The following is a 12664-nucleotide window of genomic DNA, read 5'->3' as shown; positions in this document are numbered from 1 at the left end:
CATCAACAACAAGAGGCTTTGATTGTGTTCCACGTAGATCATTGTAAAGGTGTACTAAAGCTGCTAGGTGAAAGGTAAAGCACGCAAGAGGAATTAGCAAGAGCTGCATGAATCCAAGCTGCACACAAGACAAAGCTATACAAGAGATCTAGAGAATGTGCACATGTGTTCTGCAAACAAAAAGCCTTGAGCATCAAATTATATCTCAAAGTTTTCCTGAAGAACAAGAGAAACCCTCGAGCAATAATTAATATAATCAATCAACAAATCTGGTAATTGAAAGAACGCAATTACCACCAATGATTGTGTATAGAGCCCATGAACTCAACAATCGCAACAACATGATATCTCTCTCGGTAATGCCTTCTTTCTAAAAAGCCGACAAAGTAGATAGAAGGGCGCCTCTCCCGACTACGACCTGAACGGCGGGCGCAAGCCCAAAGCTATAAATGCTACGCGTAGATGTTGTTGACCGAGCTTAGCCGTTCACCTTCCGGCAGTGGAGACGGATCTCTCCTTGGGTGCCTGTGAGAGGGCCGATGTTCCCCATGTTAATCATGGATTGGGCGAAGGCGCTGAAGAAGGTGCTCTGGCTGCTACTGTAGGTGTCCACGAGCGAGACGGTGCTGGAGCCGGAGGTGGAGTAGAGCTCTTGGTCGGACTGCAGCAAGCCCTTGTTGTGCTGCAGGTTTGCGTAGTACTTGTTGTCGAAGGTGTCTGGGGTGGTTGTGTCCAGCGAGTTGAGCGCGTTAGGGTCCCCGCCGCTCTGCGGGCAGTTGCTCTGCAGGGCGGCCAGGTACGTGGAGTCGACGGTGGGGTCGGGGCTGCCTGTGTTGCTGAAGTTGTAGAGGCGCGAGCTGAAGGAGATACAGCAGGCGCGCCCGATGGTATGGGCACCTGCAGCCACGACAGAAAATGCACATGGGCGGGCCACAAATCAACAAATTGTAACGGAATTATTACTTCAAAGTACTCTAGTCTCTACTAGACTTCACCATGCAATATTCAATAAGTTTGAACCTGAGAGCACAACTGCATCCTGCGTGGACAAGCCCACGGCTGTGAACTTGCCGATGACCGTGTTGATATCGGTGTTGGGATTTGGGAGGTCCTGCACAGGCGCTGTGGCGCTTACAGTGGTTGCATCTCTTCTTCCCAAGAGCACCGTCCAGGAGGGTCCTCCGGCCTGCGTACATCAATCATCCTTGTATAAGGTCTTAAACGTCTAGCAGTCATGAGATAGTTAATTGAATTAGGCTCCTCATGTGACGAGTCTGCTCCTAATATGTATTACCAGGGTCACGGACGCATTGGCCGCCAGCGCCAAAATGTCAGCACACGAAACGGTCGCCTCGCACACTCCCTCCACGGCGGACTTGATGTTGTCCACCACGTCGAAGCCTCTCAAGCTGTTGTTGTTTGGAGGGGCCGTCTTCTCGCCTGTCGTTGTGTCTGTATTGTCCAGCAATACCGACCCGTCGCATCCCTACATTGCATTAAAAATCAGTGCAATCGAGCTGTACTCTTAATCATTACTCATTTCCTTGGGGCAGTGTAGCTTTCTGATCAACGTTTATAACTAGTTTACACACTTACATTTACGAAGCAATCGTGGAAGTGGAGGCGCAGCAAGGACGCTGCCATCCTGGCCTCCTGCTGCACTGCCTGCTGCACCACTTGTTCCACGATGCTCGCAACAGTCGGGCAGGATGCGTCGTAGAAACTAGAGCTAAGCTGTGCGTAGGATTTTGAAGTAGCTACGAGGAGGACTAGCGTACAGCCCAAGAGGGTGGATGCAAGACCACGCTGCTCCATATTGCTCTGTCAAGTTGCTTCCAACGTCTCAAAACGGGACGAAGATGGCACGACAAGTACTGGAAATTATAAAAGATGGAATGGAAGACAAGTACTGGAAATTATGAAAGATGGAATGGAAGACAATCGCTTTGTTCATACGTTTTTACACATAGGTAGGGAGCGAATTTATGGTTAGAACTTCCACGACGCTAGCATCGTGCACAAGACCTTATTACGTGGATTTGGTCAAATTTTTTGGTATCTTGGCTCTCATTCAGTCAAAGCATATGAAAAAGACCTTTTTACGTGGATTTGGTCAAATTTGATTGCTTTCTTGGGTCTAAGGGTTCCATTTAGGGATTGTGAAAGGTTTGAAAAATATGGGAGACCCATTCAAAAAGGTTTTGCTTTCATTCAATGGTCTCATTTCATGGGGCTAAATTCCCACCCTCATTTAACACCTTCAAGGTTTAAAGTTGTGATCTCGTTATTTCATAACCACTTGCTTGTCATCACGTCTAATGTTTTTATTTGTTTTACGAGCAGCATTGGCGAGGCTGAGACTAAGTGTACATGAGCTTTGAGACTAGTTAATTGTACATGAGTTTGGAAGAATGTACATTCCGTGTAACTCTTGTACACCTCCCTTCTCTCAAGAACTCTTGCACTCTCCCTTGTGTTCTCTTACAAAAAATTTAGATCACAACGCCCCTCTCTCCCCCTTAAAAAAACAAAACAAATTCGAGGTCTTTTAAAGTAGTTTATCCATTGATTCTGTCTTTGTGTTCTTGATACATAGTGTGCCTAGATAGTGTGCCAGCCAAAAATAACAGACAAGTCTTCATCCTTATTCAAGATATCAATATTCAAGATATCTCAACTTATAAAACTAAAAATTGTAACATCAATGTACTTGTCACAATATGTGGATTCTGCTCACATCCACTTAATGTGCAATGACTCAAAATATAGTGCACATACTTGCTTCGTTGATTTTTTCTCAAGTGCCATTTTGTAAGCTTATCTTTTTCAAATACATTTTCTTCTAAAAAATTATCAAGGGATTCACAACTAATTGATATATATATATATACATACATATATATTGATTTGAGTCAAAATTATCAAGGGGTCCGCAACTAATTATAAAGGAGTCCGTAACTAATTATCAAGGGGTCAACGACTAACTGATATATATATATATATATACATTGGTTTAATTCAAAAGAAAGTAATGCATGCATGATTTGAAGGTAGGTACACAATTTTCACTATTTAGAAACACCGAAAAGTACATCTTTTTATTTCTACATTCATTTTCAAGATACTTTAAACATTAAATATAGCTAGGAAAAATTACACCAAATACGAGTATGTCCTAGCCTAACCCCATCCAATCCCATGGGTTAGGCTACCACCCTCCACTAGGATTATAGAGTCGGTGTAAACTCACACAACTGTAATTAAATTTCCATTCTCCATTAAACACACACACATACTTCAGTAGAAAATAGAGCCCACACACACTCCACAATAAACCATTTTTTTCAATATAAAAATTAATGGAAAGATTTAACTCAAAACTATCCAATACATTATCATAATAATATTGTGAATATATCATCATAAATCACTATAGGTCACTGTAAAATCCATCAATATCTCTGCACACCATGATGCATTGATTCTGTCTTTGTGTTCTTGATACATAGTGTGCCACCCAAAAATAATAGATAAGTCTTCATCCTTATTCAAGATATCAATATTCAAGATATCTCAACTTATAAAACTAAAAATTGTAACATCAATGTACTTGTCACAATATGTGGATTCTATTCACATCCACTTAATGTGCAATGATTCAAAATATAGTGCACAAACTTGCTTCGTTGATTTTTTCTCAACTGCCATTTTGTAAGATTATCTTTTTTAAATACATTTTCTTCTACAAATTTATCCAAGGATCTGCAACTAATTGATATATATATATATATATACATATTTAAAAAAACCTATTCACATACATAACCTGAATAGATAGACTACACGTGTGTACTAACTTTTGAAGTTTCTTCTTTTTTTGAACATTCCTTACATTACTTTCAACATTTGGGATTGCTTATAGTAAATTGTTGAGTGGACAAAGGCCAAGAAGAAGGGCAACAAGATCAATGATCAGTGTTGGTGGTTCAAACCCTGGTTCTACCAATGCACCCAGATAGCAATGAAGAGAGGCTAGTTCGTGGAGTAAACCTAGGCGTGGTTTGACAAAGTTGTGCCTACAAGAATTCCAACCATGGCTCTTGTTATATGCGCGAAAACTTAGAACAGCAAATGTGGGAGCCTTGATAGTGCGAGGACTTTGTTTGGCCAAATGCTCAGTCCGAACACTCTTTTAGAATGCCATGATTATGGTGTACGCCCAACATGGGCAAGATAGCAAAGCTCTAAATTCTTTAAAAAGAATGCAACTTGAAAGTGTTATGCCAAACATTGTGTCCTTCTTGAGTGTTCTTGATTCATGTGCTACCATGGCAGCCTTAGACGAGGGGAAACGATCCATGTAGCCATTTTGCACTTCGGTTTTGAGGAAGATATAATAGTTGGAAATACCCTTGTTAATATGTATAGATCATGCAGGTAACACTTGATCCTATCCCTCACATAGTGGAGGAGGATGATTATATGTTCTTTGATGTAGATGTAGCCATGGCCGATGACATGCATGGGCTACTAGATGTGACAACCCTTATGTCATTGAGGATGATACGCTTATTATGACTCCTTGGGAACCTTGGAATAATGCCTTTCCATGCACAGGAAATACACATAAGCAAGAGGTTTTTAATAAAATAAACACTAAAGTTAAGATCAAGCACCCTTGTGTCTGAACGGCAAGAACTTTGGTATTGCACCAAGCTCTACTTGTTGGGAGCACACTTGGTCTTGCACTAGTGTAGGGGCTTAGATCAAATCAAACACTAAAAGTGGGGATAAAAAGAAGAACACACATATGCAATACGACATGTTGGCTTTGATGATCCAAATCATCTCATGCCATGGAGTACATGGAATACATCCTTCACCTCCATGGGAAACTTAAGGTGGATGACCTGATGAACGTGAATGGTAAGTAATTGGCCAATTCTTGAGGTATTGTCTTGAAATATGGTGTCAATGGAAAAATGATAATAATATTGAAAGAATGAAGCATGAGAGGGTTCAGGAGACACTTAGCTGGGATACTATTGAGACGGCTGTAAGTCCCAGCAGTGAGAAGGCATGAGGTCCAGAGGAAGCCTAGCGAGGTCCCGACCAGATCGAGGAGATGCTTAGCTGGGATACTAAGGAGACGACTGTAAGTCCCAGCAGTGAGAAGGCATGAGGTCCAGAGGAAGCCTAGCGAGGTCCCGACCAGATCGAGGAGACGCTTAGCTGGGATACTAAGGAGACGCCTATATGACCCAATGAGAAGGCACGAGGTCAGGAGGAAGCCTAGCGAGGTCGCGACCGAGGGTCAAGGAGACGCTTAGTGAGGATACTACTCAGTCGCCTATAAGACCCAATGAGAAGGCACGAGGACCGGAGAAAGCCCAACGAGGTCTCGATTACTGATATTAATATTGAAAAAATGAGGCATGAGGGCTAGAAGAAGAGGCTTGCCTTGAGGATACTACTGAGTCACTTGTAAGACCTAGGTGAGAAGAGTCTTGCCTTGAGGATACTACTGAGTCGCTTGTAAGACCTAGGTGAGAAGACGTGAGGACCGAAGGAAGCCTAGTTAAAGATCCCTACTGAGTCGCCTATAAGTCCCAAATAAAGAGGCATGAAAGCCGAAGGAAAAAGCTCAGTGAGATACATGCCAAGATGCCCATAAGACCCAATGAGAAGGCATGAGGTCCAGATAAAAGGTTCACTAAGGACCCTATCAAGTTTCTTATAAGAAAAAGAAACAAATAAAAACCAAAATGGAAATATTAAAAGCATAAGAAAATGATGTATTGATTTCTAGAATGCAGTTACTTATTGGATGTTGTAGTTTCAGGACCCAAGGGAGGACTCACCTTCTGGACTTTGAGAGATGAAGCTGACTTCCCAGACACATGGAGAGAAAGCATGTGGTTACTATTGACACAAAAGGTAGCACACTTGAGTGTCCATGGATGAGATTCTTCATCAGCATATACTTGTATGCTCTTCATCAGATTGGTGGAAACCATCTTCCCATAATCTCCTTGGTCTACCACCATCAATTTTTGTGGTTCTACATGATATGTCGTATAAGTTGAAGTAGCATGCATTTTACCCTCTAGCAGCCACTTATTCAAATATTTTCATGATGTACTTGGCATTGATAGGGGATAGTACACTCCCAACTAAACAAAGGGGAAGAGACATCCCCTAGCATCAATGCCATTAGCTTAGGCTAATGAGTTGTTGGATTTGGTTATCACATGATGTCATATTAAGAAGTGGTTACATGAGGGCTAGAGGAGAGTTAAGATCTTGTGGAGGATATGGGAGCCCAATAGTCACACATGGGTATCCCAAGAGTCACATGGTTGGATGGCTATATAAAGCCCCTCTTTTTTGAAAAATCGGACATGACATGATATGACTATTGTATGGACATGATTCATGTAGACACAATATGTGATACATGGATATGGAATACACTATGATGTTATGATGTTATGCTTGTATGTTTATCTTGTGTATTTTATCTTCTTGATCCATGCCTCCTACTCCATGCTCATGTGTACATGTGTAATCCATGGCTATGTATGTAGGGGCATGTGTTCTCCTATGTTAGCGAGGATCATGCTAATAGGTGCAAAGGCCTGGGGGGTCCACTAAAGAATATGTAAGATAGCATGTGCGTTCAATAGAAGGGGTGTTTTCTTGGATAGAATTACATAAATATTTACATATATAAGGGGTTTTTAATTAAACAGTGAAAATTTCCATACATAAGGGTTAGTTTCATTACCAAAATCCATACACGAGGGGTATGTTAAATATACAAGAATTTATTAATAAGGGTATTTTTAAATACCCCTTGAATGCACGTGCTATAGGTAGTGTTTGCATAGTGAACCCCCCCGGGTGCAAAAGGTAACAGAAATGGCAGAATATTTACTTTGGATTGAGCATGAATAAGGTAAAGATAGCCATGTTTGCGCATGGAACATGTGTCATTGCAGATATTGACATATGGCACAAGCACATAGGTCATGTGAATATACAACAATTGAAGTCTATGGAGGGCCAAAATATTGTTCCAAGTTTGCCAAAGTTTAAGGTCAATTATATGCATGAAGTGTGTGAAGCATGCCAACCTAGTAAGCAGGCCAAGCATGCTTTCCCGCATGACAAAAATGTCAGTTGAAGTCTAGTAGATGTTATATATTCGGATGTATGGGGACCGACCAAGACTACAAAAATTGTAGGTTGCAGGTACTATGTCACATTCATTGATTACCACACTAGGAAAGTGTGGGTTTACTTCATGAAGGAGAAAAGTGAAGTGTTTTCTCACTTTCAGTGATTTAAAGTCTTGGTCAAGAAGGAAAAAGGCATGCAAAAAAAATGCATGAGATCAAATGGTGGGAAAGAGTATTTATCCAATGAGTTCATCAATTTCTTGAGAAAGCAGGGAATCAAGAGACAATTTACATGTGCAGGTACACTCTACAACAGAATTTTATTGGAGAAAGAAAAAATAGGCGCATTATAGAAGTGGCACATTCCTTGATGGCTCAAAAGAATATGCTACATTATTTTTGGGCAAAAGCAATAGCAATTGATGTGTACATTATGAAGAAGACACCCAATACACCTATTCATGGTATGACCCTTGAACTAAAGTTTATAGGCATAAGACTACTGTGGGGTTACTCCTAGTGTAAGCCAAACCAGGGTTGTTTTGAGGACACCTGGAAATGATCTAGGTGTACGCAGGTCTACGAGGGTTAGGTACCCTATTGTTGACATTCTGAGATATGATGGATATACAACCTATCATTATGCTTACATGGTTAAAGAAATAAATGAGTTGGAGCCCATTTATTTTGAACAGGCACTTGGAAATAAGAAATGGGTAGATGCCATGAATGAGGAGATGGCAACATTGGATGCAAATGCAACGTGGGAGTTAGTGCCTTTGCCTAAGGAAAAGAAGGCAATTTTATGTAAGTGGGTGTATGAGGTCAAGCATAATGCTGATGGTTTAAAGAGCAGGTATAAGCATGCAAAGCCTTGTATGGCTTAATAAAGGCACCCAGATCAAGGTCAAACAAGATTGGAAAGTATCTTGTTATTAGATTTCAAATATCCAATGTAGATTTTTCACTTTATATGGGAAAGACAAATAGAAAGATGTATCATACAAAGGGAAGTAAGAGGTAGATTAACATTTTATGCCTGATCCGTTACGAGGTCACTCATATGTGGATGGTGATTCTGAGCAGAGCATTGATGTGAGGAGCTTGGGATTCTATATAGGGTTACTCCTCATGTAAGGCAAACTGGGGCTGTTTTGAGGACACTTGGCAGTGATCCAGGTGTACACAGGTCTACGAGGGTTAGGTACCCTATTCTTGATAGGTTGAGATATGAAGGATATATGGCCCATCATTATGCTTACATGCACTACTAGTCCATGGGCTCGTAGCTGATAAAAGCAACGCAAAAGTGTCGCTTACGCGACGTGTCGAGCCATCGCTACAGGCGTCGCTATTGTACGTCGCTTAAAGCGACAACAATAGCGACTTCTGTAGCAATGCATATGCGTCGCATAAGCGATGAAATTTTAAAAAGTTATGTAACATCTCATAAGCGAGGATTAGATCGCTTAAGCGACGATTCCGATGATTACGTCGCTTAAGCGATGATGCGCAACGATAAAAAATAGACAAATACAAAATTTATATACCGGTTGATTCATTTACATTAAACATAATGTTGTCTATATTTTTCTCATGATCTACCTACTGTTGCTCTCTTTGTCACTTGCTATCTTGCAATTGTGATTGCACTCCGTGCTGTCGTTGTTTTTGCGGAGATTGGTCAGACACCGGTGCATAAACGAACATGAATTCCGGTAAACAACGCTATCTAGCTCTCTTTTATTGTTAATTTTTGAAATTGAAACACTCTAACTTTAACTATTTTCAAGCCTTACTTTATCTTTATAATACATATACATACACATATACAATGTGCATGCATATACATAGTACATACACACATAGTAGTACATACATATGTTTAATGTTATGCATACATAATGCAAGCATGCATGCATTATATATGTATGTATGTAAGACATTATGTATATATGTATGTATATCACATGTATATATGTATCTACATTGTATGAATCCATGCATGTGTGTATGTATATACATGCATCTATGTATGTATGTACATTGTATGTATGCATGCATGCATGCATGTATGTATGTATGTAAGCATTCCTGACGAACGAGAGAGGGGAAGGGGATAGGGCCATCCCGGGATAGGACAAAGATCGACAGTTCCAAAAACTTTATTTAACTTCAACTATTTTCAAGCTTTACTTTATCTATATAATCCATGTACATAAACATATACATATATAATACATATACATATACATATACATACACATATACAATGTGCATGTACATACATAGTACATACACATATAATAGTACATACGTATGTTCTGCATACATAATGCATGCATGCATGCATTATATATGTATATATATATGCACAGATGTATGTCATATGTAGTACATATGTCATATTATATATATATCTATATAATACATATATACATACACATACACATATACAATGTGCATGTACATACACATGTACATACATAGTACATACACACATAGTAGTACATACATATATACATGCATACATGCATTGTATATGTATACATAATGTATGTACATACACACATAGTAGTACATAATGTATATGTATACATATACATTATGAATTGTATATGTATACATAATGTATGTACATACACACATAGTAGTACATACATATGTTATGCATAGATAATGCATGCATGCATGCATTTATATGTATGTATGTATGTATCTCATTCGACATCTGCTCTCATCGGGTATCCCGTACTCTCTTATTTCCGTACAGAATCTGACTGGTTTTTCTTACGGCTTGCGGAAGGTTCCTGTCCCGCATTCTTCCGTACTGTATGCGGAAGGTTCCCGTCCCGCACTCCTCCGGATCTCCTCTGTACTCGTCTCTCTGCCTTTCGGAACTCCATTCCGGTCTGCATTCCTGTTCATATAGATATTCCGGCTCCTTCCGGATCCGCATTCCAGACCGTATTTTCCTTCAAAATGAAGACTAGAAGCAAACGGTGGCGTACTTCTATTACGCCCGAGACATGTTAGTAATTGACTCAAAATATATTATTTTACTAAGAGGAAAAATATACACAACCAAAAATTAAGTCTTTATGCCAAAATTTTGTATATACAGGTCTATATCAAAAAGGGTCCTTACAATATGTATGTCATATGTATGTATGTATATACATGCATGTATGTATGCATGCACATTGTATGCATGCATGCATGCATGTATGTATGTATGTATGTATGTAAGCAATCCCCGGCGAACGAAAACGGGGATGGACAAAAAACGGCAATTAAAAAACTTTTTTAATAATAACTATTTTCAAGCTACTTGGTACATGGTACTTGGTGCACTGTACTTGGTACATGGTAATTGGTACATGGTACTTGGTACATAATAATTGGTACATGGTCCATATAGTAATTGTTACATGGTACATGATAATTGGTACATGGTCCATAGTAATTGGTACATGGTACATGATAATTGGTACATAGTCCATAGTAATTGGTACATGGTACTTGATAATTGGTACATGGTCCATAGTAATTGGTACATGGTACTTGATACTTGGTACATGGTACTTGGTACTTGGTACATGGTACTTGGTACTAGATTCGGTGCTTGGTACTTGATTTAGTATCAGGCTCCATAATGAAACTTCAAACTCGCAATTGATACATGATATATGGTATCAATTGGTCGGTCTAACTTTGGGGTACCTTTTTCAATAAACATGGGAACAAAGAAAGCTTTTTAGTGTTAGACTTGGTACTTAAGTTGGGTATCATGTTGAAACCTCGTACTTGCAAATGGTTACATGGTACAGGTACGTGGTACATAAATTGGTACTTTGAAATCAAGTGCTTTGAAACTTCATGGTTCAGATCTTTAAGCTTGAAAGTTAGCTTGAGTTGATACGTATCGTACAATCAGAGACCCTAGCAAAAAATATGAAAATCAAAAGCTTGTTAATATTAGAGCCTAACATAGAAAAACAGTCACTGGAACTATGATAAAGTTTTTGATTTGTCTCTATCTAGCTTTCCAAGATCTTTTTTTGAGAAATTGGTGATGCTTGCCAATCTTTTGCTTCTTTTGATGTGTTACATTGTGGGCTCGCCTCTTTTCTTGTTTAGGATTTGTTTTGTTCTAAAACATACAGATAAGTAAATAGCGTTCTAGCTTCTCGCACATACTTAGGCTAATTAACTTACCGACAAATAATTAATTGTTTGACAATAGACAAATTCAACGATGCAACGAGAACATATGTCAATATATATCATCAACAAATATATGTACATGTGTCTACAGTGTGTGGTGGTCAATCCTCTCATATACAAAACAGATCACTAAGTATCACTACGTGAGCCATCACTACATGAGTCGCTACTATCAGACTCAGAATCATCATCAACATCAGCACTACCACCACCCGTGCCCCCAACCACAACACCACCATCACCACCGCCACCACCCGTGTCCCCACCCGGGATCACACCGCTGTCGCCACCCGCCTCAGACTCTCGTCGTCGCCCCTCGGCCTCCTGTCCAGCCACCTCTGTCATGTCCTCCTCGCCATGTTGCTCCTGCATTACTTATCAAATAAGAATATATTATAGTTAATATGAAAATAAACCACAAAATAAATCAGTGATACCCACAAGTGGATCAGGCGTGTCCGGAAGTGTTGCCTGCAAAGCGTGGTACCCGTAGTATGTAGCGTACTCCATCTCCTGCGCCGCGTAGGTGCACGACCATAGTCTTTGGTCTGCATCAAGACAGAACCAAAGACTTATTGATTTCTTCATTCAATAATAGTATCTTTGAAAGTTAAAATTAGAATGATTTATACTCACAAATGTGGCCACAAATCCATCTCGACCCATCCGGCCTAGTCTAGATGTGTGACCAACTTGCATTCTCTTTCGTGCTGCCGTCTATGTAAATTTCATTAAACAAAATGACATAGATTAGAGAATATTTAGAATCAATCTATCAAAGTTCAAATTAATTCTAATATACATTAGCAAAGGCACGCACCTTCTGTTGAGGAAAAGTGATGCGTAGGCGTCTCTCCTTGCGAAAGTATTGCCATGTCTCCATGCACATATCAGCCCTCCTCTTGTTTGTCTCCGCCATACAGTAGCGTCTGTTTATTTTTCATATTGCATACCATAGAACTTGTTAGATTTCAATGTTTTTTTTCATGCATTGCTTTTTTCTTCTCGATCATTTGATTAATGACTCGTGTTTTTATGGTACTTGAAAATCAAATTCGGACCAATCAGAGGGTACACCACCACCTCCTACTCATGGTGATTCGGGTGCACAGAGTTCCAATACTACACATGAACCCATTTATGATGATTTCTACTATGACAACGAGTCTATTATATGCTGGTGCGCTCGTTGTCGTGGCACCTATCGGAGGCCACGACAGGAGTGCTTTAAACATGAGATGACTCATGGTACTTTT

At 39.8% G+C, this 12664-nt stretch overlaps 1 protein-coding gene across 1 annotated transcript; it reads right to left on the bottom strand.

Annotated features, from left to right (window-relative positions):
- Positions 1-478: 478 nt before the first annotated feature.
- LOC147620251 (peroxidase A2-like) lies at positions 479-1957 on the bottom strand. The gene is made up of 4 exons (XM_086772729.1): positions 1597-1957; positions 1295-1486; positions 1021-1186; positions 479-897 (listed from the first exon to the last, which is right to left on the bottom strand). The coding sequence occupies exons 1-4, from the start codon at positions 1813-1815 to the stop codon at positions 479-481; spliced, it is 996 nt and encodes a 331-aa protein (XP_086628855.1). The 5' UTR covers positions 1816-1957.
- Between the last annotated feature and the right edge of the window lie 10707 nt (positions 1958-12664).

This window comes from Cibotium barometz, chromosome 32, assembly GCF_041138505.1.
Source record: "Cibotium barometz isolate CiBa-2024 chromosome 32, ASM4113850v1, whole genome shotgun sequence".
Classification (NCBI taxonomy): Eukaryota; Viridiplantae; Streptophyta; class Polypodiopsida; order Cyatheales; family Cibotiaceae; genus Cibotium; species Cibotium barometz.
Note: the sequence above shows the minus strand (reverse complement) of the source record. Positions and strands in the feature narration are given on the sequence as shown.

Excerpts from the sequence above, each read along its gene's own strand:
- LOC147620251 (XM_086772729.1), bottom strand. The coding sequence starts at position 1,815 with ATGGAGCAGCGTGGTCTTGCATCCACCCTCTTGGGCTGTACGCTAGTC. Across the intron at positions 1,487-1,596 it reads TCCACGATTGCTTCGTAAAT|GGATGCGACGGGTCGGTATT; the intron begins GTAAGTGTGTAA and ends AATGCAATGTAG. Across the intron at positions 1,187-1,294 it reads CCAATGCGTCCGTGACCCTG|GCCGGAGGACCCTCCTGGAC; the intron begins GTAATACATATT and ends TGATGTACGCAG.